We start from the raw sequence: 24,222 nt of genomic DNA, 5'->3' as shown, positions 1-24,222 counted from the left end.
CTCGCGCTGGTGATGCAAGATCTGAGGATCATTGGAAGAAGGATATAAAGGCTGCTCATGTTCATTGTCAAGACCGACGTGGCGTTGCAGCCGATACGCGTAAAACCCGCCGCGTCCTAGCGTGTTGTGGTCGCGGCTTCCCTCCTCGATACCTCTGATCCCCCACCAGAACACTATCACCAACGCTCTGTGGTGACCTCTGTCAGAGCATATATCAAAGTTATGCCGCTCGCAGCTTCCTTAATGTCGATGGTGCCGATGCGATCCGATACGCCCCTCCACAGGAGGATATGCGATCCCGACAGCGGCACTGCCCCCTGTCGCGAGCCTTCATCGCTGGGTGGAGCTATGACCATCACAACGGGGTCCTGCGAGTACGAGCAACCCCAGGTACCATGAGCATTCGCTGTTTCGCTCCGTATACAGCTTAAAGGTATTTTTCATTTGCTCTGCAAATGGTTCCTGAAAGCGAGTCTCCTCATACCGGAAGGTCAGTCCACCTGGGTACCATTGGCGGAGCAATACGCTGCAGGCCTAGCAAGCAATGAATCTCGATTGAAGGCCACCGACCAATCCAGAAAGGTAGAGGCATTGAAGCACGCAATATGCATCCAATACAGTATACATGCTTCGTGAGCATCGTAGTAACAAGTGGGGTTGCACATTATGACGGCGGGGTTGAGCAGGTATGAGGTAAGACGCTCGTCAGGGAACAACATGCGACGCCTCAAAGGCTTTCAGCTCGAATGACACCTATTCACTGCTTGGACTGCTTGATACCACAGAAGAAACGGCGTTTTTATCATTTTCAACAACATGTCCGACTACAGCGATTATTGTTGCAAAAGGCGAACGATTCAACAACTTCCAGTCCCCGCTCGGAAGGGTCACAATGCCATACTCAACTCCAACTACTTGGACGATATTGTCAACGCGATTGGTACGTGGAGCTGCCAACGCATTCTCATAGTGCACTCGAAGGCGCTTCATGAGAACACGGATATTGTCGAGAAGCTGAAAGAAAAACTGGGATCGTTTGTTGTAGGGACAAAGTCGGGTGTGGGCGCTCACTCTCCATACGAAGACGTGCTGGAGATCGCCAGACTATTTCATGAAAAGAACGCGGATTGTCTGATCAGTATAGGAAGTAGCAGCTACTCGGATGCAAGCAAGATCGCTCGCTTGATGCACGCGAATCTCGCTCCAGATAACCTCACAGTAGAGGCCATGGAATCCTTGGTAGACCAAGAGAAGGGAAGTGCAGTTGATCTGAAGGACCCAACGACAAAACTCATCCTCGTACCGACGAGTCTATCCGCAAGCGAGTGGAACAACAACTCATCTGCAACGAACCCTCAAACAAAAAAGAAGCAGCATTTCGCAAGTGAGCATGCGGCGCCGAACCTAATTCTTCTGGATCCTGAAGTAGCGTCCACATCGCCTCGGAAGTTGTGGCTGTCGAGCGGGATGCGCGCGGTAGATCATTGCGTCGAAACGGTATGTACTACCCTCGGAGTTTCGCTAGGTAGAGACTGTATTGACACTGTGTCATGAACAGATGCTCAACGATGACTGCACCAGAGAGGTTTTCCACCACATGGAAGATGCGCTTGCAGTCCTACTCAAAGGGCTAAGAAACTACACAAACGGCCAAAGTGACAGCAACCGACCTGAGCTGCTCGACGGAATCGGGAATTGTCAGATAGGGTCCAGGAACGCGATGATGGGTCTCATCTTGTGGAGCGTTCCGATGGGGCTTTCGCACGCCATTGGACATCAGCTGGGAAGTGTATGCGGCGTTATGCACGGCGTCACGTCTTGTGTCATGCTCGCCCCTGTCCTCCGATACAATGCCTTGAAGTCGGAGAAGCAGAGCGAGGTACAGCAACGCGTGCTGGGAATTTGGAACAAGGTCCTCGAAAGCGACGAGCCAAGCCTTGCGGATGCGGTGGCCAACTTTGTGAGAAGCCTTGGGTTGCCGAGTACGCTGAACGAAGTAGGTGTTACGGAGCAAAAGGACATTGAGAAAGTAGCGGAGCGCACCATGACCGATGTGTTCGGAGCGATGGAAGGTATGGGCGGGAAGGAGGATGTGCTGGCTATCTTGGCTTCAGCAAAAGCCCAAGGCACCGAGGATGGAGGGCTGGAAGGAGGCGCACCGATGTAGAACACGCTCTAGGTAGAACAAACGTATTACTCGCTTATACCAGCTGCGCTCTCGACTTGCCCTTGGGGAAATAATGCAACCGTAGGTCACCCATCGGAAGCTTCTCAGACTTTGCTACATCTTCCATAATGACAGTCGCCAGCTCAGTAGGAAGCTGGCCACCGCCCCATCGCCTCATAGTCCTCCAAATCTCGTATATTCTGCCGCTTTCGTGCAGGAACTTTGTGGATCGACGGAACCAGCCAGCGGTCATGTGCTGAGCCACAGTGTACGAGCGGGCAAATCCCCACCTCTCCCAATCTTGCAGATCTTGCGCGGCCCATATGGGGAGTAGATCACTGGCCCTTGACAACGCTAGCGTTACCGGTGCCGTAGCTTTGTCCCAAGCAATGAGTTTGGGGGTTGATGATGAAGATGTGCGCGGTTGGGTAGAATGCGAGGATGGTGGATCCCACTGATCCACACAAATCGTCAACAGCGCATCATCCAGAATCCAATACAGACTCTCGCGTTGACTGTGTAGGAACCGCTCCAGTCCAACGTCGTTGTGTCGCAGAACATTAACACCCCAATCCACCAGTAAACATGCCGCCTCTGCCCACGATGCTGGCGCGACGTCCACCAGCTTGTGCACGGTCGCGGCAAATTCGCGAGTACGATAGAAGAGCATTTGGTATATTTGCGGGATGACAGTCAGACCATGAAGATCGGCTAGGGTAGTGATGTTCATGGATCGGATGGCAAGGTCCATGGTGTAGGTGGGGTGGTGAGACCCGCGGTCCCATGGTTGCAAAGTAGGGACGCGGAATTGTCCATCTTGCGGCAAGGGATCAGAGCCTAGACGTGGCGGAACCTTGGATTCGGGAGGTAGATTTAGCGCAGGCATCATGGTGACCATCACAGCTACAAGGCAGGCCGGAGTGATGTAGGAGCGATGATTGCGGACGCTGTTGGTCGCGGCCTTACACCAAGTGAGCTGAGCTGAGCTGAGGTTGTTTCGTTGAGGAGCGGGGTACACAGCCCCTACCAGCTAAGGGAGTGCAAGGAAACCTATGGGATAACGATTCAGAAAGCGTGCCTGAGTGTGAAAGGGTCCCTCACGTGGAAGGGCGGCTCCTGCCCATTCGGCACGCTAGCGCTCTCCGACGCCGGACAGCCGGCAGCTCTGGACGCGTACGCCTCATCACACATAGACCCTTCTCTACACAGCCCTTCGGCAATCGCGTGTTATTCGACCATCCGCCCCATTCATAAAATCGCGAGGCCCTTCTCAACAGACTTAAAGGGTTCAATCGCGCATTCTTGCCCGTATACCCATGTCATATGCTCCGATCTAGCCCGTTATGGGCGTCGATCATCGCCCGCGATGACAATGGTAAACCATACGAAGCACCCGTTCCGAATGTCGAGAGAAGAATGCGGTGAACAACAGAGCTTCAAAGCATCTCAATCGAGCGGGGTAAAGTATCACCATGTAATGCAAACCCTCATTCTGGGCTCAATACATCGAATATATCTCATCATGATCAAGATGTAGTCTGTGGCACCATGTCCCTTTCATGCAATATCATCAATGCTTCCTACTTGATTTGAGAGCTCATCCGGCAGTATAAGAAGGTGACTTCCCCATTCTAACATAGCAACAACCAACATCTTTACATCCTCAAGATTCAGAGTTTCTTCTCTAACATCTTTTTCTCATCCTTCATTCTGACCTAAGGGTCAAGCAACATACAAGATGATGAAGTCCTCTTCCATCATCACCATGTTCTTCTTCTTCTTCGGTGCGGTCTTCGCCGCTGTCGTCCCCTCTTTCGTCCCCTCTGCCGCATCCGCCATCTTTGCCACACCTGGCCCCCGTTCCGAACCCCTCTGTGCGCCTCTCGGTGACAGCACTGCCCCGGAGCCATCCTCCAACGCTCTCTCGGCTTTCACAGATGACGAGAAGTACGACGAGTTGGCCTTGACGGCCCCGATTCCTGCCGGATACACTGCCACCATGAAAAACGCAAACTGTGCCTTCTCGTCCAACAGGTACATGCTGTACGTTCAACTGGACTCATACAACCCGGAGGCTTGCGCCGAACTCTGCAACAACCATGAAGGCTGCGACTCCTGTAAGTTATACCTTCCGGCATCACAGTTTCCTACAGCAAAGCTAATCGTCTCCTTTCGTGTAGTCAACATCTACATCCAGCGCAGCCCGTCCAAAATTCCTGGACCTGGCTGCCCAAACCCTGCTCCCATTGCCGTCGCCCAATGTGCCCTCTACTCCTTGCCGGAGGAGGCTTCTTCTTGCACAAACTTCGGTCAGCACATTGGCCCCGCGGATGCCAACGGTGAGGCCTTCAAAACTGCTATGCGCAGCTCCAACGGTACGTTCTTCGCCTATACATCTGCATACCAGCTCAAAACTAATCAGTGTACGCAGCATACAACAGGATCGCTATCAAGCAAGTCACCGTGACTGTCACCACTACCCACCACATGCACACGACCTTCACCAGGCTTGTCTCACGGAGTGATATTTCACGGAGAGATATCGCCACTACTATTGACATTGGTGATCGAACAATCAACATGACTACTACTGTCACACACACTCGTTCTGCAAAGTCCAAGTCTGTGGCTGCTGGAACCCCGGCTGGTGTTGTCACTGTCACTCGATCGGCAGATCCTGCGTCTTACGTTGGTACGGTCACTGTTACCCGTCCGGCAAACCCGACCGCACATGCTGGCACTACAACCGTTACTCGGACCAGGTCAACTCCCACTGCTCATGCCGGCACTGTCACTGTGACCAGGTCCCAGAGCGCAGGCGCAACGCCCTCCCAGTTCCAGTCTGTCATCTACACAACCGTCACATCCTCCTACGACAAGCGTGCCGAGCCGTATACTGCGCCTGCCGATTACGTCACCGTCACTGTGGAAGGAGAACCTACATACGTTGACACTACGACCACGACCATCATTAACACGTCTGGCGTAGTGACCGTAACTACCACTATCCCCAACACCCTACCTGCAGAGACCACGACCATCACCATTGATGACGCTGAGACAACTACCTACCCTGACAAGCGCAGCCTGAGCCCTGCTGTCAGGGCTGAGGCAATGAGCACTTTCACGATTGACGAGAACTACGTGTACACTGGTCCTACGGATGTGCCTATGAAGACCTATACTATCTACCCAGACCACTAGAGTGAGTAGTAGAGGTGCATCTGACTTTCTTGTGCTTTGGAAATTTGCTGGACTTAGCGCGGAGTCTGGCGTTAACAAGAGAATTGGATTTGACTGTGCGGGCTGATGGTGTCTTGACTGCTTGCGCTGTAGACATAACTAGCTAATGATAACAACCCGTAATACAACTTGTGACTTTCCAGTGATGCAAACCAGCCATGTCTCTCACTCCCCAGCACGATCATCGCAAAACTACTCTCCCTCCAGAACTGTCTTCGACGTCATCCCAATGCACGCAAAGTGGAACCACTCGCCCGCGCAATTCTCTCCATCACACGCCACCATCCCACCAGTCTCACGCCGACATCCTCGGATACAGTAGTGGCTTGACTCCGACTCCGGCTCATCGTCGCCGCCATCCTCGAAACCGTCCTCAGAAGCGGAGGCAGAGCCATCCTCGTCGTCGGCAACCAGGATTGGTGTGTCTCCACTGGCACCAACAGCAGGAAGCCCGGCGACTACATCGTCCTCAGCCTCCTCAACCACCTCACTCTCTGCGTCATTGTCGGCGCCAGGCTCCTCAGCGAACAGCTGCTCGACGACAGTAAGGGGAACGTCGGCGGCAAAGGCTACGAGCTCAGCCATCCTGCGCCTCTTGCGCGGCATGTCGTCGTCAGAGTCATCTGACTTGCGCTTGTTGGAGGGAGGCGAGCAGGACGGACAAGACCAATGCACAGGGCGATCTTTCAGCCCTACACAGCTGAGATGGTAGTACCGGGGGCGGCACCGGCGGTTGACGCACCCAATTATGGGTTTAAGGTAGGTGTTTGGGGTGTCGCAGGTGCAGATGCCGGGAATTGGAGGAGGAGCGCCAGCGCTTCCAGAAGTGGCTTGCTCGGTGATGGTAGAAGTCATGATAGCTTTTGTGAGGAGAGATTTGAAGATTGTATAAAGAAGTGGCTTGAAATTGGTACTGGTAAGAGGAGATGGGAGTAGAGGTTGCTGGGAGAAAGTAGGAGAGGCCGGAGCTGCTTGATATAAGGAAGCCCAGGGCCGTACTGCAATGCTGGTCTATTGTATTTGTGATCACAATAGCTAGATGAGAATACCGCGACGACAATAGCACAGCAATGAGGGCGAAGTGAAGGTGGAATTCTTGGCACGGATGTGAGAGACGAAATCGCAAACTAGATGTAACGAACAATAGGCGGAGCGTTTGCAATAGTCACAAACAATCCTTACTGCGCTCTCACAGTACATAGTATCCTACTCTCCGTGACCAACGATCTGCCTCCTCCCATGTACACCCTCCCATTGTTCCCAAAGCCCCTTCCAAACATCTCTCTCACTCCTGCCTAGACCGGCGAACATAGCGTCTAGTCCATCCCTGTGCAAACTCGCCGTGCCGATAACTTCCCAGATGCCTGGCATCAACTTCTCCCTCACCTCCTGATCTAATCGTCCATTGAGCTGGTAGCGGCAGAACGATGCGAGGAGAGGGTACAGGAATTTGCTAGCCTTATCGCGGGCTGCCTTGATGGGGTCATTGAGGTCTTTGGAGTTACGTGACTGATGATGTTGGTGTGCCTTTGTGATAGAAGATTGCGGTGGGTTGCACAGAGTCGAGAGAAGGCGGGTGAATTGCGCTGCATTTGCAGGTGTGAGACGCACTGGCTCCGTAGCTGTGACGGTACGTAGCCACGAAGGCAGAGCGCCACTGCGACTAGCATTCGGAATGAAGAGACAGAACAGCAGGCCTTGCAGAAGTGGTAAGAGGAGGTGGAAGCGTCCGCCTAGGCGGCCACGATGTACGAGTAGGGTGAGGCGACTCGTATGGCAGAGCCTTGAGAAGATCTCAGGAGCATACTGAGATGACAGTACGGGGCTGCTTCGGGATGTGAGCTTTACGAGTACGCTGAATACGCATTCGATACTGTGTTGTGAAGCAAGCGAGGGTTTGTCGTTCAGGATTGTGTCAATGCAGCCGAGCAGAGCGTTGAAAGAATCATAGTCGGAGCTCTCGGCAAGCAGGACGCAAATCCTTGGTAGCAGTGCAAGCTGTCTCTGCTTGAGCTCGGCGTTGGATTCCAGCTGGTCGTCCATGGTCTTGATAAGATCGTCGAGGATGCGGTAGGACGCGGCAAGGTTTGGCTGCTTTTGATGAACAGTCAGTGTTGTGACCAAGTCCAGCTTCTCGTGGAAGGCAAGCGGGCCGAGGGTGTTGCGCAGTGTTGTATACACGTTATCTTGTATGCGAACTGGGCTACTTCTGAGGACCGTGAGCGCCAGGCTGATCAGCCACTTGACCTCTGGGTAGAGCTCGTATTTGGCGATCAATGTGTATACTCGTGCGAAGTAGTCTACAACTTCGCTCGGGATAAGAACCGATGGATCGATGTATTGCTCGAGGTCAATGGCGTCCTTGAGCCATGTGCGGAGCCATGCCTGCACGCGGCCAAGCTGTTTCACTTCTTTCAAGGCGTCTATGGACAGCTCGTTGAAAGCGTCCAACGACCCTTGAAGCAGTGCAATATCCTCACTACCAAGACATTGCTTGAGCAGGTCGACATAGCGCTCGATGTGAAGCAATGAGTTTTGCTTTTGGGAAACCGACGTCGCTCGCAAGACCGAGAGCCTTGCTAGCGTGCACTTATTGGTGGCTTTTGCAATGGATAGCAGCCGTCCTGCGTAGGCGATGAAGAACTCTTTGTTTTGGGCTTGAGCCTGATTCGGAATGATATGGCCAAGGGTTCTTTGGACGAGCTCTCGCAGGAGCTGCAATGCTGCATCTGTTTCGAGATTTTGACGATGCAGCTGTTCTGCGACGTCGAATATCACGTCTGCGTCGGTAGAAACTTTGGCTTTCGCATTTGGAACATATTGGAGATGTGCCATGACGCTTAAGGGTACTACTGTGTCGCTCTGTCCGAGGTCGAGGAGTTCGGTGGTGCGGTCCAGTATGGCTTGTCTTTGCTCGCGGGACAAAGCCGAAGGTTGGATATGAAGTATTGCTTCGCCGACCACAGCAGGCATCTTGTTTTCGGCTCCCTGCCCGAGAGCCTCCACAAGAGCTGCACAGTATGCGTCTTGTATGACGGAGTTTCCATGCTCGAGGATGGACTGAGAAAGTGATTGACAGATAAGATCCCTGGTAACGCTATCGAATTGAGGTAGCTTCGATAGTAAGGCATGCAGAGATTGGCGGCATGTATCCTTATCTGCGTGCTCGAGGAGACTGATAGAGTATGCGCAGAAAACCTGGATCATATTCTGCTGTGCGTCGGGTTCTAGCTCACTGGAAGTTAATGAGCTAATTGCCTTGCCTAAACCACTGCGAATGATCTCCTCCGAACCGGACAGGGTCTGGAGACGATCACAGGTATTAAGCCAGAACAATGTTGCAGCAGCTCTTGCAGATGCATCTGCGCCTTCGCCGGCGTCTCGGCGCCCTGCTGACTTGACTTTCAAAGCTTGTTCGAGCAGCGGATAGAGTAGCTCATGTTGCAGCGGAGATGACGCGTGAAGCTCGATGGGCCATAACTTCTCTAGTAGCTGGCACAGTGTGAACCAGGAGAGATGGGCATAGGTGTAACGGCTGTACTTGAGTTCCTGAACCCATGTCTTGTATGTGAGGAACAAAGCATGAAGCTCAGATTTAAGTGCTTCGATCGTGTTCTCGGACTGGATTGATTGAAGAAGAGCCGGCATTAGGACAGCGCTGCTTGCTGCATTCTTGTAAGCGGCGAGTTTCCTAACCTTGACGTTCTCTTCGGCGGAGGTCTCGATTGCCACAGCAAGCTGCGCCAGGCGCCCCGCATGCTCCTGAATCAGTGTTGTTATCTGGTTTTGGGTCAGGGATGGTTCGAGAGACTCTGCCAGAGCACTGTGCAGGGCGCGATCTTCCCAAATGATTTCCTGTCCGTCCTTGAGAGAATTGCGCTTGCCGTGCCTGTAGCTCTTGACCAACTGCTCATCCCATCTCCGGATGAAGCCAAGTAGATTCCTGTGGCGCACAAACGCCAGCATCAGTGGCTTGATGATCCTCTCCAGAATTTCAGCGCGTCCTAAGGGAGCACCGGCCTCGTTGTTGGACGCAGAATGCCGTTGTTCTTTAGAGCCAATGGCTGTCTGCTTGTGGATGAAGCCTGTACCCTCCAACTCTGAAGCGGTTATCTTCTCGAACAAGAACTCAGTAAGGTCAGTCTGACGCTCTTGCATGACTTTGGCTCCCAACTTCGACTCCACAAAGACTGATGAGTCGAGCTGAATAAGAGATGCGATGAGGGACCAATGCACCTGCTTCTCCTGGCGTTCGGGGTACTTTACACCACAGTGATACCAGAAGATCTTTTTGACAAGGTCTGCAGAAAGGCTTACTTCATGCGCTTGCAGAACGTGAATAGCACCGCTAAGCGCAGTAACGGCCGTCGGTCGTGTGATGAACTTCGGAGGTGTGGTTAGCGAGCACCCAGCACACTCTGCAAGCGCTGAAAAGACAGCCTGTATCCAAGGCTTCTCCATAGCTCTGCTCCTGGGCGTCCGTGATGGAGAGGCGCGGATTGCTAGATCGAGCACATGAGGGACTGTGTTGAAAAGAGATGCGAGCTCTGTAGGTAGCGCGTCGCCACCATCCTCGATCTGCGCAGCCTGGAGTAGCTTTGCGCGCAGCGGTTCCAGGTTACCTGCAAGGACTGTGGTATCTCGGGCGTTCGGACCAACATCGTTAGAGCCTGTAGCGACACTGACATCTGCAAAGAAAGCTGCTCTTGAAGGTGCGAGCAGGTGTCTCGCCAGAAGCTTGTCGAGCGCTGCGATTGCGCGATCAAGGGTTCTCTGAGAGCCTCTTGTTGTACCATCGCTACGCATCTTTTTGAGAAGTTCCAGCAATGTCAAGATAGGTACAAGGCACTCGGTGTTGAACTCCTCGGCGGATGCCCCAGTCTCGTCTTTGACCTCAGCGGTCCGCAGGTCCCACATGTCGAGCGCAAGCGACAGGTTCAGGTACTCGTCCAAAGTAGTATCCTCGGAAGTGGATGGAGGAGTCGCGCACAATATCCGGACAGCAGTAAGCCAGAACCTTAGGATGCGCGAGGCTTCTGCGCTGTCCGTCCTCAAAACCATCTTCATCAGCTCAGCCTGGGTACTGTCGTCGCTTTGGTCGCTTCCGGCTAGGTGAGCGATAGAGTTTACTACAGTCCTGACCACACCAAAAAGACGGTCTAGGTTTACAGGGCCAGCTGCTGTCGATGCTGCCGATGATGCTTCCGCTGTTCCTCGTTTGCGCTTCTTGGATGGTTTGGTTCCTTCGCGGATGGTCGCGCTCGACTCGGAGTCATCTTTCATGTGAACGTCTTCTGAAGTGGCCGTCGACTGTAGGACTGCGTCTGTGTTGAAGTTCTCAACGAGGGTTCTCTCCAAGATACTGGGAAAGGCGGCGTCGCGTAGATGCGGTGCGCTTCTTGAGACGGGCAGGACATGTATCATCCAGTCGAGAAGCTGCCACGCGCTGGCATTTGTTCGCGCTGTCCGCCCGGTTTCCGTCTCGTCTTTCAACTTGTCGAGGATCCATCGCAGAACCCATTCCGCTCTTGCGCGCACAAGTCGTCGTATGATTTCTGATCTTGTGTCGTGGTCCTGTATGGTACTCCAGTCTTCGGGAAGGCCTATGATATGCGCAGCTTGGCGGATCTGTTCGTCGAGGTCGGAGAAGTCTTGGTTGATGGCTTGCAGCCGCGGTCGGGTCGACGCAGGGTCATTCTTGGAGGCCTGTTGTGTTGTCAGCTATGTATATACCCATGAGCATGAAGAACTCCTACTGGCTTGATTGGCGCCATCTTGTCACCTCGTTCCCCGTTGTGATTGCAAGAAATGGAGCAGATCGCAAAGGCCTGGTATGCGGAAAAAGTTTGGGCACGGACCAGCCATCCTAGTCGTGCCTGCCCTGCCAAGTGCCGGCGACGTCAAAGTTCCGCTTCGAGCTCCGCCCAGCGCCCATCAACACCTCGTCGAACCGCTGTCCATCACCCCCAGCACACCGAGTGCGCCCTTGAACCCCCCAATTGCACTCGAAACACTCCCGCCATGGCCGACAACACCCCCCAGCCCGTCGCTCCCATCTCGCGCACCACACGTCCCATGAGCGAAGCTCTCCTCAACGAAAAGGTACAATCCCCGGGAAAGAGGCCTCTGAGGCATGGCAAAAACATCTGCACATCTTGAAAGAGGCATCAAAATATGCCAGAAGCGGGGTAGTCGAGCAATGGCAGTCTTGGCCCGCCTCACGCGACTACTGCCAACTTCCGTTCGATCATACGCCGAGACAAGAATGTTGGAACGCTATCGGACAGTCTTGCTAACATAATCCCAGTGGGACCGCTGCCTCTCTTCAATGCTCATCCGCTCCGGCCTCGGCCTGTCATTCGGCGTCGTCTTCTCCGTACTCCTCTTCAAGCGCCGCGCATGGCCCGCATTCACCGGTCTCGGTTTCGGTGCCGGAAGGGCCTGGGAAGAGTGCGACAACGTAAGATACCATTAGTCTTGGAATTGGCATAAGAGACCGATCACTGACAGAGGAACAGTCCTTCAAGCGCGCAGCATCACCCCCGAAAGACGGCCTCCGCATTATCCGACCATAAGCCAACTATCCTCCACGAGCGACGAGATGGATCGGAACTATTCTATGTAATTTGAACTTTGCATGCGGACGATGCGCTGTACAGTAGGGCATGGTATAGATCATTTTGGGCAATTGAATGCTGTACTTTTCCACGACCGCCGCACGATTTCTTCCAGCTACACCCAGCTACACTTTCTCCATCATATACTCCCTCCCTGCTATTGATATTGCTCTCGTCATCTTCTCAGGTCCTATCATTTCTTCTCCTTCTTGCATGGTTTAACGTTTTGACAAATCTTGCCCATATCCACCCCCGCCTCACTTGACCCACTCCTCAAACTTGTACTCCTCCGCTCCATCCGCCACTGTGAACCTGTACGTACTAAACACGATACTCTCATACAGCTCGCGTCCAGCAGCCCTCGCCTTTCTATGCCACGGCCCCAGCCCTCCTTTGTACGCATCTTCCCTGCTGTGCCAGAAGCCTACCACCATTGTCAGCGGAGCCCGTCCTAAACCACTTCACTTTAGATATTGGAAGGAAGGGAACAACAACGTACAAGTAGCAAGATTTCTCCTCTCCCCATCTGCCTTCCCGAACCAATACTTCAACAGCCCCCCACTCTCACACGCCTCCCGATGAGATTCTTCGTCGAGTCGATACAGATACTCCTCGTCGATTCCTTCCTTGAGCTGCGAGCGGAAGACCACAACGTAGAAACTGGTTTCTCTCCAGGTGAAGTTTTCCCTTGCGATCAGTTCGCGCAGAGCGGTCAGGACGGAGTCGAAGTTCAGGGCCTGGGTGTAGGACGCAGTTGCGTATGTGGGGGTCGCTGGTTTCAGGACTGTAAGAGCTAGTGCGAGCAGCCTGGAAGAGGCGGTCAGGTGCGGAGAGGAAAGATCGAGGTAATGGCCTGGGATGTTGTATGGGGAGGAGATCAGGAGAGTGGAGGATGGCTGTTCAGCTCGTAAGGCGGTCTTGTTGGACTGCTCGTTGCGAAGTGTGAGTTGCTCATGTGCGGCGGCCTCGAAACGCAGTTTATCGAAGTCGGTGGATATGAATCTTGGGTCGAGGAGGCCATGAAATTGAGTTGAGTCCAACATGGGCGGTATCGCCAGTGGCTTCATGGAAACCTTGTGTGGTGACAAGGGAGTTGTGACAGCGATGTTGGCGCCAGGAGTCTGTATCGTCATCGAAGTGACCTCCAGAGCCATAATGTGAATTGCACTTGTGGGCACTATTTGGGGGATCTGTTGTATGTAGATGTCCGGTACCGAGATGTTGCACGAAGTATCTTCCACTGCGTACTACTCCTAGCTCTTAAACAGCATCGGTCTTGGTAAGTACTGTAACGGTGACAGCCTACAATTTGACATTAATCGGTGGAATACAAGACGGATGTAGTTGTGTCGCGGATTCGAATAGGCAGTGGTAGGAGGCCGAGCTCGGCGCTATGAAGGCGCGGTGACTGATGGGTGACCTTTCGCTACAAGCACGTTTGATCACGCAATCTGACGAATACGATACTAGGCCCTCCAAGATCAGCACACGCATCAAGGTCGGTCTGTTGAAGGGTAGGAGCGACTGTACGCTCTAACACGTGGAGAGAGATGGGTCTGATGGGTCCGTTGGCCGGTTACGTACAATTCCATGAATACCCTGGCTGCATCTGCAGTGAGCTATGATCCTAGCGACATTCGGAAAAGAGCGCAGATGAAGGCCACGTCCAAATTTTGAAAGTTAAGCTTTCCCTCTTTCCATATCGATTATCACACGTTGCAAAAGACCGAGGAAAGTGGACGTGTCTCGCCTGCCAGGTTTCCCGTCTCGGTCATCCTTTGTAATCGCCACGTGGATATCCAGCCCTTGCGCATCCCTTACGCCTTGCTAAAAGAGAGACCGAGTACAATTACACAGAGGGTATCAAATAAGATGAGAGGCATACAAGGTATGCAGGTCAACCGAATTGTCGTAAAGAAAGGGCTTATTCCACAATCGCCGTCTGCGCGAGCCTATACATGCGTTGATAGCCAAATTGATGCTGGTCTTTTGTCGGGGGTACCTCGCAGCCATACTCTTCAATGCAAGCGTCAAAGGGCTTGTTCTGTAAGCGGTTGTCTCCCGGCGGTAGCGGCAGATCGTTTCCTCGATCTCGCAGCTCGGTCTTGAGCTCCATCAGGTTACCCCACAAGATGAAGAGCTTCTCCTCGAGTTTCTTGAGAACCTTGGGCTGATTCGTGAGACTGCGAAAGTATTAGTAAGGTAGTAATCGTGAAGGAACAGGCTTGCTCACTCAACAGCGTTCATCTTTAGCAGAAACTGCGCAGCTTCATTGTTGACGACCACGCGCAGCTTCTCGGCCACTGTATCGCGAGGGACGTTGGCATCTTCGAGTAGGAGAACAAATCCCCATTCCCACTTCTCGTTCGCATGGGCACCAGTCGAGCTCTGGCGCTTGGGATGCTTGTTCCACTTCCTGTCTCTTGTACTATGCGCGAAGAGCTTGACTTCAGGAGGATAAACATCGACTATGCGCACGCGAGATCGATGTCTGCAGTTGATAAATGGAAGTTCAAATGTGGTGTACTTCTCTGTTGTGGTCACCGTCCGGTGAGGATTGTGTATGATCTCGGAAATTGTGGATAGTTTCATGTGGGGGAAAGCGGCGGTGACTGAGGAGAGTCAGTGTGGAAGAAGAAAGAGGCCGGGCAGTCTTACCGTTTGTGTTAATACCACCACGACCTTTTTCCCATTCTCGCTCTGTTCGCTGGAGCTCTTCCAGTTCGGCCTCCTTGTCTGCTCGCGCCTTCAGTTTCTTGACCTCTCTTTTCTCTTTTCCAGATTTGGCAGAAGGCTGCTTCGGTTCATTCTGCAATGACTGGAAAGCTGTTTTGGTCTCGCATTTCTTTTCGTACTCTTCTCGCCGTTTGTTAATTGCTTCGATCTCGCCCTCGTCCTTCAGGAGCATGATATCGACTTTTGAATCGTTCATTTTGTCTTCATGTAAAGCACCCTCCAACTTGCCATTTGTAGCCAGCTTGGCTCGCATGTTTCTTACAAAGACAAAGTCACCCTGGCCAAGGTTTTCCTGTATCCAAGCCGCATTTGCTCCATACACGGTGATGTTGAGGACCATGTAACCAAATGGACTACTCCAGCGCCTTTCTCTGACCGGGAAATCTTTTTCTGAGTCTGGATCTGGGTAGTAGAACATTTGTTCATTCGGAGTATAGTCGGTCACTTTCAAGTCGACTCGGTCACCTAACTGAGTATAGTAGAAGTTGACAACCTGTGCACAAACATCGTAGAAGGTATCAAGTTGCAGATCCTTGATTAAAGACTTCTTCCTTGCTGTCTTGGCTTTGGAAGCACTAATGGCCGCATGCTGCTTCACTTGTGGTGCTGCGCCCTTGGATGCATGCTTTAGATGTATGACAGCCATCTGCTCTGGAATCGTCGGGGGAGGGCCCCCAGTCCTTTCGTGAGGCAGCTTTTGACTGCCGGCCTGAAACGCCTCGCTCAGCCCCGGAACGGGAATCCTGTGGCTTGGGAAGACGACTATGTGGCAGGTCCTAGAACCAATGGCGTCCATGCGAAACTGGTACTCTTGCAGCTGCCACCTTCGGAGTATGACGACATCGCCAACGGTCTTGGGAAACTTGTCTTCGGTTGGTCTGAACAATCGGCAGGTGATGCTTGATTCACCTCCAACCTCACCAGACGTGAAGTCATCTTGAATAGTGAAGTTTAGGGCCATGTCCTTGCTTCGCGTTGTTTTGGGAAGATCAAGACTGACCAGCACGCCGATTAGACTGACCGTGGACTTCGCCTCGGTGGCATCTTTGATAGCCGTGAAGCCGTTGGGCAGCTGCAGCGGCATTGCAGCTGGAGATAGCCGAAAGCGGTTAGCGTGGACTGCAAGGCCGTCAAAGGAGAAGCAATTGCAGGAGAGGCGAAGTGGCTGAGACTAGGCCTTTGTCTGTCGTAGTGGTCTCGCAATACGGGCGTGCAGGTGTGACAAACAGCTGCAGGGTGGCGGGGGCATATCACTGCGACAGTCGCGACGCGTCGTGGTGGTTGCTTGGGTAGAGCGCTCGAGCCAAGCTGCTAGCGCCAATACCCGCTTCGCCGCTTCCGCTTTCAAAATCACCCCTCTGGTAGGAAAGTTTACTCCCCTTTACAAACAAACAGCCGCACCCAAATCTTGTCCGACTCCCACACTGCACGCCCACCAGAGTCGCTAGCATGGCCGACAAGTACATCCCCGAGCACCGTCGCACGACGTTCAAGGCGAAGAGCGCCTTCAAGCCAGACGAACTCCGCCGCCGCCGTGAAGAGCAACAGGTCGAGATCCGCCGGGCGAAGCGTGAGGAGAACCTCGCAAAGCGCCGCGGTATCGCTGGACGGGACCAGCCGGGCGCCTCGCTCGGCGCTGCCCCCGACAGCGACGATGAGGGCGGCAACATCGAGAGCCAGGTGCGTGTATACCCCACCATCCCGTGCCTCAGCGAGCACAAAGAGTGAGAGAGTAGCAGGCTGACATAACGCGATGTAGCTCAACGAGGAGCTCCCCCAGATGGTAAAGGGCGTCTTCTCAGAACAGATCGACGAGCAGATCCAGGCGACGACCAAGTTCCGCAAGCTGCTGTCCAAGGAGCGCAACCCCCCGATCGAGCGCGTTATCGAGACCGGCGTCGTGAGCCGCTTCGTCGAGTTCCTGCGCTCCCCGCACACGCTGGTGCAGTTCGAGGCCGCCTGGGCCCTCACCAACATCGCGTCGGGCTCGGCGCAACAGACACAGGTCGTCATCGAGGCGGGCGCCGTGCCCATCTTTGTCGAGCTGCTCAGCAGCCACGAGCCAGACGTCCGGGAGCAGGCCGTCTGGGCCCTGGGCAACATCGCCGGTGACAGCCCCGCATGCCGCGACTTTGTCCTGCAGGCCGGTGCCCTCCGCCCGCTGCTGGCCCTGCTGGGCGACAGCCGCAAGCTCAGCATGCTGCGCAATGCCACCTGGACCCTGAGCAACTTCTGCCGCGGCAAGACCCCTCAGCCCGACTGGCAAACTGTGAGTTCTGCTCGCTGCCCCACTTAAGTCGAAGTACTAATTGTCCAGCAGATCCAGCCTGCCCTGCCCGTGCTCGCCAAGCTCGTATACTCGCTCGACGACGAGGTCCTCATCGACGCCTGCTGGGCCATCTCGTACCTCTCCGATGGCTCCAACGACAAGATCCAGGCCGTCATCGAGGCCGGCATCCCCCGCCGCCTCGTAGAACTGCTCATGCACGCCTCGACCTCCGTCCAGACCCCCGCCCTGCGCTCCGTCGGCAACATCGTGACTGGCGACGACGTCCAGACCCAGGTCATCATCAACTGCGGCTCGCTCCCCGCGCTGCTGTCCCTCCTCAGCTCCACCAAGGACGGAATCCGCAAGGAGGCTTGCTGGACCATCTCCAACATCACCGCCGGCAACTCGACCCAGATCCAGGCCGTCATCGATGCTAACATCATCCCCCCTCTGATCCACCTCCTCCAGAACGGCGACTTCAAGACGCGCAAGGAGGCCTGCTGGGCCATCTCCAACGCCACCAGCGGTGGTCTGCAGAAGCCTGCTCAGATCCGCTACCTCGTCCAGAGCGGCTGCATCAAGCCCCTCTGCGATCTCCTCGCCTGCCCCGACAACAAGATCATCCAGGTTGCCCTCGATGGTCTTGAGAACATTCTCAAGGTCGGCGAGATGGACAAGGAGGCCAGCGAGGGTGGTGCTGGCGGCGAGCCCATCAACCGCTACGCTCTCTTCATCGAGGAGGTCGGTGGCATGGAAAAGATCCACGAGTGCCAGAACAACGCCAACGAGGAGATCTACATGAAGGCCTACAACATCATCGAGAAGTACTTCGCCGACGAGGAGGGTGAGGCGGAGAACATGGGCGAGGCCGGACCCCAGGTCAACCAGGACGGTCAGTTCGGCTTCGGCGCCGCTGGCCAGCAGCAACAACAAAACTTCAACTTTGCCAACGGAGGTGACTCCATGGACATGTAAGCGGGTCTAGGTCCGCGACGAGTCCGAAGTTGAAACGTTGCATTTCAGTGCAGCCCTTCCACCACGCTAGCCAGCCACGAGAGCACGACTAGTAGTGTTTGCAGTATCCTGGACGAACACGGAGATCATACACGATATGATACATGATCCACGGAAGTGCTATGATTGCGAGGACCTTTGTGTTTCCTTAGCAATACCCCCATCCTTTCCAGCTATCACTTCGCCATGATTTCAATGAAGCCTTAAAGATACACCGTCTTGTACCCCACCCATGTTCAATAACCGCATCATATCCCCGGCGTTGCGTGTTTGTCTAGCTTGTCTGAAGATCGGAATGGTTGGACTGGGCGGTCTGCTCTAGAATGGCGCTCTACACAATTGGGTGCAAGGGCAACATGCGCTCGCAGTCCAGCCGCGCCAGCCAGATAGCTGAATAAATCGCCGAGTAATCGGCTTACAACATAGCCTGGTCGACATGAACGAAGTTGCATGTGATTGCTGAACTAACATTGCCGCTAGCTGGGAAAGTAACACGTGCGTCATCCGCGGAACCCTGATCACCCCGCCCCGGCATGCCTCCGCGAACCACGCGTGGGGTTAGCTATCTTTGCTGGCTCGCTTCGTGATAGCATGTCGCGTGTCTCAAGATGAAATCCGTAATATCGCGTGCGCGCATACACGACGTCTCTGCGGTCTGCGCAGAATCCAATGATATCTCAAGCAACGCCCTGGACCGATGGCGCAATCATCGCGAACACACCGCCGCCCCGAACTCGCAGCCAGCGCACCACCATCTTGACACAACTGCTATTCCACACATTCAGCACCAGGGTCACTACTTCTGCGTGATTTGAGACGCTGAAGTTTGACTACACAACAACAGATACCTAACATGTGTAGGTTTATGGTAAGCAGAGCACCATAGACCCGCGCAGTACGCAGCTAACACCCGCAGGTCTACAAAGGCAAGGATGAAATACTCCTCTCCGAGCTCATTCTAAACCCTTCGCACTCCATCCTCACGCAATCCTTCGACTCGCGCCTCCGCCTAGTACGTTACCATCCACCACCTACATCACCCCCTTCACTAACCACCACTAGGACAGACGGCGCCCACACAACGGCGACGGTTTCGGCATCGGCTACTACACCTGCCCATCCCTCGGTCCCACGCCCTGCGTCTTCACCTCCACGATCCCAGCATGGAACTGCATAAACCTCTCGCGCATCGCGTCCAAAACCACGTCGAGCCTCATCTTCGCCCACGTCCGCGCTACAACCGAGGGTAACCTCAGCGACAGCAACTGCCACCCCTTCAGCTATAAAAGCCTCATGTTCATGCACAACGGCGGCATTGGATGCTGGAAACAGATCAAGCGGAGACTGGCTATGAGTCTGGACGAGAAGTGGTTCAACGTCGTAGGCGGGAGTACGGATAGCGAGTGGGCGTTCGCTACCTTTCTCGATTGTCTCGATAAAGCTGGTATTTCACCCGATAAGGATGTTGAGCCAAGTGTGGGCTTTGGACATACGGTGCTGCGCAAAGCGATACTGAAGACGATTGAGCGGCTCAACGGCTTCATCAAAGACGTCGTGGGCGAACAAGGCGTCGGCGAGGAGGATAGTAGGAGTTTGCTCAACTTCGCTGTGACGGATGGTGTTAGCGTGGTTTGCTCGCGGTACGTGAGCAGTAAGACGGATGAGGCAGCTAGCCTCTTCTTCAGTAGCGGAACGAGTTGGCGCGAACTCAACGCTCAGTCTCAGGACTCTGATGCTGGTGTTTCTGCCGATGACGAGGAGAGGGAGCGGGACTACGTTATGGAACGTAGGGACAAGGGGAGTGATATCGTGCTTGTGGCTAGCGAGCCGTTGACGTTTGAGAGGGGTACGTCATTCTTCGTCTTTTCCGATGCATCGTGTGCTAACGAGAACAGATAACTGGGTTACAGTCCCGACGAATAGTACGCTTACTATATCGAAGCAGACGGTCATGATTCATCCCATTGTCGATGAGTTCTATAGCCCCAACCCGGCGCACGAGCGGAGCGCGAACTTCGCGCAGGCGAAAGGGCAGACAGTCACGGGCAGTGATAAGAGGGTTCTAGGTGCTGTCGGGGACGCGGCTTAGTGAAGAACTTGGAGAGTCAGAAATATTGTATTGGGTTGGCCGTGGCCTTGGGAATCTACGTGACGGCCGTAATCTAGTCCAAATCAGTCATCATGTAATGGTTGCATTGCATATTGCAGTTGTATTCCGAAAGCAGACGCGAGCAAGTCAGCCAGCCCCATGTTGGAATTCGACTCTCCTCCCCTGTCGAGCTAGGTTAGAGAATATCGCTCTTCAACAGTTCGTGTGTCGTAATATCAAGGTTTCCGCTTGAGGACGTCGCTGCTAGCCAAAGACTCCATCCACAACCTCGCTTTCTCTCTCTCTATCTTGACCACATCTGCATGCTCTTGCCCTGGAGACTTCTTCGCTGCCATCTTCATGTCCGATATCGCCTTCTCGATGACGGGATGGGTCTTGTCGTCGCGCACCGAATATGATGCCTCTGCCCTATAGGGATTGATGTTGACTGAAGCTTCGTCTTCCATGAGAGGACCATAGTCTCGAACCACGGTCTGGCAGAACTCCTTCCAACCTCTAGTTAAGATTTCTTGCCCTCGTTCCTGTTCTTTCGTGGCGAGGCAGCTGTATTCAATGCTCCATTTTGCCAGCTGCTTCCAGCTCCAAAGGGACATGGTGGGGTCGCCGACTATGATCTGGTAGAACTCGTGTGACATTGAGTTGCTGTGCGCATTGTTAGTACGGACTCGTTCGCGACGCAAAAGGTTTGGATGGGCGGTATCCCTTACCTGAAGAGCGATGGGTTGTCTGAGTTGACTGTACAAGGTATGCCCGCAGCCAGCAGTTCTGGGTATGGGTGTTCTTTGACGTTTCTGCAAAGGTGCAAAAGCTCATTCGAGATGGGACATAGCTCAATGCAGATACCTTTGCTGGTCTTCGTCTTCTTGAATTTCTCAATGAGATGGGTATGCTTCATGAGCGCGTATCCGTGGCCGATGCGCTTCGATTCCAGCGCCACTGCGTCGTAGAGGTTGGAGTTCTCCGGATCGGAGGAGCCGCCGGTGTCGAGCAGTGTCTCACCGGCGTGGAACATGAAAGGTATGTCCAGTTTGAGTTTCTTACACGTTTCCTGGAATGTAACGAGCTCTTTCCTATAAAACCCAATGTGGTTGGGCCGGTCCTCCGCGCCCACGAGATCGAAACCTAAGGGGATTAGAAACGGTTGCGCTCTGAGTGTCAGGTGCTGCTTACCACAAATAAGATCCGGGAATTCCATCTTGAGCGCTATGCAATCTCTCATTTCCTTTTGCATAAGCGGTATGGGAATAGACCGTGGTGTGCAATAGATGATCTTGAGTCCAAATGGGAACTTGTCATCGTTGCCATACTGCTCTGCAAGCATTTTCCTCTTTTCCTTCATTCCATCTACAATGAGTCGCATCTGTTCGTGGTTCTTGATGCGCTTCTCGTGAATGCCGCTGTCGGCAGGAATGAACTTGTCCAAAAGCATTGGTCGTAGTTCGGCGTACATGACGTTCTCCTCGATCATGCGGTCAATAGCATCGCCTATGTATTCTTTGTAGACGCTCTCATAGTTTAGTAAGCCTTTGAAAGCCCTGGTAGCTTGGTTGAAGCGAGCCCATACTCTGTGTATACGTTAGTGAGTACTGCGATGATGTAGGAGCAACACATACCCATTCACAGTCTGTGTAGGCCCATAGGCTTCATCAAGGCTAAGAACCATCTTCGATCTTAACCAGTTCTCAGCGGGACGAAGCTTGGTAGGCTTTGTCTGCCCACAGTGTTGTGGCTGTCCAGCTTGAAAAGTCTCAGGTTCTTCGTCTTGGTATTCACCTGGGAAATTTCTTTCAAATTCCTCCTGGAAGTCTGACCATGGCATCCAGGTAGTCTTCAGATAGCTTTCAGCCTTCGGGTTTTCCTGATCCATTAATTTGGGATAAGAGTCCGAGAAGACGTTGACACCAGGGTCGACGGTTGTTGGGTCGCAGATATTGAAAATCATCTCAGTCTCCCCCAGATGCTCCTTCTTTGTGATTGGTATGATACTGCGGATGTACATGTTCTTCATCTTGCGCGCTCGTACAAGAAGTATCTCAGGATGCAGTTCGGCATTGAAGTGAAGATGTAACAAAGCGCCCTTTGGAACGTTCCTGGCGATTTGGTATAGCTTGCTTTCGTTGTCTATGCGGTCCTTGTTGGTAAGATATTGACCGCCCATGTCGCGATCATTTTCTAAAGGCAGCGCTTCTGACGGTCGGTTACCGAAAGTAACAACCCGCTCATACTCGCGAATCGCTCGGATGATGGCAGCAGCCCTTTCCTCAACCTTGTCGTCTTTGGATCTGGATTTATCCTTGGGTCTCGCTGGTCGATCCCAAGCACTGTCGTTCTCTGCTTTCACGAGATTCTGTGTCTTTTTCTCGTGAGCAGTGGCTACTTGATCAATACCTTCCAGAACGGCTTTGAACTGGATCTCCGCCCTCTTCTGGAACTCGGTCAGATCCTCAGCGTTTGGGGAAGACATCTCGACGGTCTTTGGTTCTCCTGAATGTAGTGGTATCTTCCTAGTAGGTTGCGGGCTGAGGGCCCTCTTTCTCTTCTTTGGTGAGTCAGCTACAGTCATAACTGGTCGGTTTGAGTCTCCTGGAGAGTTGTGCCTGTCACGTACAAAGCTGCATCCAAAAGTCAACACAGCCGCGATAAACATGAGCCTTCACTTGGAGACTCACAATGTGGGGATGACAATACCACACGTTGCCAACAACCCCGGACGGGTTCTGTGGGACTCACTCGAAGTTTTGGGTTCGGCGTCAGTGGGCATGCCGATGACGATGGAATGAAGAAGCGTCTATCACCGGCTGCTCATGCCACCTGCGATAAGACTGCAGGTACAATGATGTGAAGCGACACGACTGGTTCACGCCGCTCTCGGTGACCTTTCTCGATTGACCGGTTTGGGCTGTGTATGATTCGGGATATCAAACACAATCCTTAGATCCCGTGAAACGAGGTTGGTTTAAGGCACACCCCGTGACTAGATAGTGCTCTAACCAGGCGATTGATATGGTGTACCAAATTCAAGTACCGCTGTCCCGCTTGTCGGCCTATTGCACGTAGCGAACTGGGTTAGTATTGGAATTCACAAGGTAGTCGCGGCTGTGGTTTGTTCGCTGCGCCTCATACCCCGCGGCTAAGAAAATGCGCGAGGCTGGGAGACGAGTGATGCCTGGAGCGATGGCACGACCAAGTACATTTGTCGTAGCGGCAGGATCAAAAGAAAGCTTGAGGAGAAGAAGAAAACGGCGACGTTTGCCCTGACTAGACGATGACATTTCTTGCGCTCATAAATTCTGATGACTGGGAAGGAGCGATGCCACCAGCACTATCGCGTGCCTGAGGACACGCAAGACAGAAGGAAGGAGCAACCACATACATCAGCGCACGCTTTTTTGCGTTCAATTCTTCCTTCTCTTGACAGCTCGAGTGAATGCGACACCACTTTTAACGTCTTTTCAGCGCAAACCTCGACGTTTCGTACAGTTGTCGCTATCGGATCGTGTCACGGGGATGTCAGCCTGGTGCGTGCGCCTGTTCTGGTGTTGCGAGCAGCAGGCGAAGATGGCGATCACAGACGAGTTCAAGCTCCACTCGCAGTCGGGGCGCAGCGATCCAAACTTTCGCGATGTCGTTGCGACAAGCGGATCAGTTACTAGAAAGAAGTTGGAAGTCAAGCTGAAGCTGGGCAGGACAGCCCATCGCTCACACGATGAAGGAGGCTATGCAAAAGCCTCATGCATTCTGCCATACGCCGGATAACCCTGGAGCCTAGCCACTGGCCCTGTCAGCCATGTTGCCCCTCACTTCTTCAGCCTGAGGCACCCAATAGCTGCACAAGCCCCAATCCATGGGGGCTGTGGGATTGCACAAACTCCCGTGTCCTCGAGACAGCGACTGTGCCTCCCTGACCGGCGTGGAATGAGGTGCCACACGCAGATCCGGTGGGCGCTGCACGCATGTTTTGGCCCCCAGCGTCTACGCTGTACGCGCGCATTTTCCTGCTCCACGCTGGGGCTTCGTCTTCATCATACATGCCTTTTTTTTTTGCCTCAATCCTGGCTCTGTTATA

The 24,222-nt window shown here is 53.6% G+C and overlaps 11 protein-coding genes across 11 annotated transcripts; 5 read left to right on the top strand and 6 right to left on the bottom strand.

Moving 5' to 3' along the window:
- Positions 1 to 816: 816 nt before the first annotated feature.
- Positions 817 to 2,167, top strand: J4E90_001748 (uncharacterized protein; the record flags this gene model as incomplete). The annotated part of the gene is made up of 2 exons (XM_051431332.1): positions 817 to 1,497; positions 1,559 to 2,167. 2 exons carry the CDS (start codon positions 817 to 819, stop codon positions 2,165 to 2,167), a joined length of 1,290 nt encoding a protein of 429 aa, XP_051294466.1.
- Positions 2,168 to 2,201: 34 nt separating this feature from the next.
- On the bottom strand, positions 2,202 to 2,918 carry J4E90_001747 (uncharacterized protein; the record flags this gene model as incomplete). Its single annotated transcript, XM_051431331.1, has 1 exon — positions 2,202 to 2,918. The coding sequence occupies one exon, from the start codon at positions 2,916 to 2,918 to the stop codon at positions 2,202 to 2,204; it is 717 nt and encodes a 238-aa protein (XP_051294465.1).
- Positions 2,919 to 3,932: 1,014 nt separating this feature from the next.
- Positions 3,933 to 5,371, top strand: J4E90_001746 (uncharacterized protein; the record flags this gene model as incomplete). Its single annotated transcript, XM_051431330.1, has 3 exons — positions 3,933 to 4,284; positions 4,348 to 4,542; positions 4,599 to 5,371. The coding sequence occupies 3 exons, from the start codon at positions 3,933 to 3,935 to the stop codon at positions 5,369 to 5,371; spliced, it is 1,320 nt and encodes a 439-aa protein (XP_051294464.1).
- A 231-nt stretch (positions 5,372 to 5,602) lies between these two features.
- J4E90_001745 (uncharacterized protein) lies at positions 5,603 to 6,265 on the bottom strand (the record flags this gene model as incomplete). The annotated part of the gene is made up of 1 exon (XM_051431329.1): positions 5,603 to 6,265. One exon carries the CDS (start codon positions 6,263 to 6,265, stop codon positions 5,603 to 5,605), a length of 663 nt encoding a protein of 220 aa, XP_051294463.1.
- A 351-nt stretch (positions 6,266 to 6,616) lies between these two features.
- J4E90_001744 (uncharacterized protein) lies at positions 6,617 to 11,184 on the bottom strand (the record flags this gene model as incomplete). The annotated part of the gene is made up of 2 exons (XM_051431328.1): positions 6,617 to 11,116; positions 11,167 to 11,184. The coding sequence occupies 2 exons, from the start codon at positions 11,182 to 11,184 to the stop codon at positions 6,617 to 6,619; spliced, it is 4,518 nt and encodes a 1,505-aa protein (XP_051294462.1).
- Positions 11,185 to 11,431: 247 nt separating this feature from the next.
- On the top strand, positions 11,432 to 11,985 carry MIC10 (Mitochondrial inner membrane organizing system component; the record flags this gene model as incomplete). Its single annotated transcript, XM_051431327.1, has 3 exons — positions 11,432 to 11,512; positions 11,718 to 11,870; positions 11,929 to 11,985. 3 exons carry the CDS (start codon positions 11,432 to 11,434, stop codon positions 11,983 to 11,985), a joined length of 291 nt encoding a protein of 96 aa, XP_051294461.1.
- Positions 11,986 to 12,284: 299 nt separating this feature from the next.
- On the bottom strand, positions 12,285 to 13,181 carry J4E90_001742 (uncharacterized protein; the record flags this gene model as incomplete). Its single annotated transcript, XM_051431326.1, has 2 exons — positions 12,285 to 12,451; positions 12,527 to 13,181. The coding sequence occupies 2 exons, from the start codon at positions 13,179 to 13,181 to the stop codon at positions 12,285 to 12,287; spliced, it is 822 nt and encodes a 273-aa protein (XP_051294460.1).
- A 770-nt stretch (positions 13,182 to 13,951) lies between these two features.
- J4E90_001741 (uncharacterized protein) lies at positions 13,952 to 15,847 on the bottom strand (the record flags this gene model as incomplete). Its single annotated transcript, XM_051431325.1, has 3 exons — positions 13,952 to 14,210; positions 14,261 to 14,639; positions 14,686 to 15,847. The coding sequence occupies 3 exons, from the start codon at positions 15,845 to 15,847 to the stop codon at positions 13,952 to 13,954; spliced, it is 1,800 nt and encodes a 599-aa protein (XP_051294459.1).
- Positions 15,848 to 16,212: 365 nt separating this feature from the next.
- On the top strand, positions 16,213 to 18,007 carry J4E90_001740 (uncharacterized protein; the record flags this gene model as incomplete). Its single annotated transcript, XM_051431324.1, has 3 exons — positions 16,213 to 16,443; positions 16,523 to 17,032; positions 17,084 to 18,007. 3 exons carry the CDS (start codon positions 16,213 to 16,215, stop codon positions 18,005 to 18,007), a joined length of 1,665 nt encoding a protein of 554 aa, XP_051294458.1.
- A 708-nt stretch (positions 18,008 to 18,715) lies between these two features.
- Positions 18,716 to 20,135, top strand: J4E90_001739 (uncharacterized protein; the record flags this gene model as incomplete). Its single annotated transcript, XM_051431323.1, has 5 exons — positions 18,716 to 18,838; positions 18,891 to 18,914; positions 18,963 to 19,058; positions 19,109 to 19,892; positions 19,942 to 20,135. 5 exons carry the CDS (start codon positions 18,716 to 18,718, stop codon positions 20,133 to 20,135), a joined length of 1,221 nt encoding a protein of 406 aa, XP_051294457.1.
- Positions 20,136 to 20,371: 236 nt separating this feature from the next.
- J4E90_001738 (uncharacterized protein) lies at positions 20,372 to 22,620 on the bottom strand (the record flags this gene model as incomplete). Its single annotated transcript, XM_051431322.1, has 3 exons — positions 20,372 to 20,798; positions 20,864 to 21,721; positions 21,770 to 22,620. The coding sequence occupies 3 exons, from the start codon at positions 22,618 to 22,620 to the stop codon at positions 20,372 to 20,374; spliced, it is 2,136 nt and encodes a 711-aa protein (XP_051294456.1).
- Between the last annotated feature and the right edge of the window lie 1,602 nt (positions 22,621 to 24,222).

This window comes from Alternaria incomplexa, assembly GCF_024043165.1.
Source record: "Alternaria incomplexa strain BMP 0042 chromosome Unknown scaffold_2, whole genome shotgun sequence".
NCBI lineage: Eukaryota > Fungi > Ascomycota > Dothideomycetes > Pleosporales > Pleosporaceae > Alternaria > Alternaria incomplexa.
The sequence above is the reverse complement of the archived record's forward strand: the minus strand, read 5'-3'. Positions and strand labels throughout refer to the sequence as shown.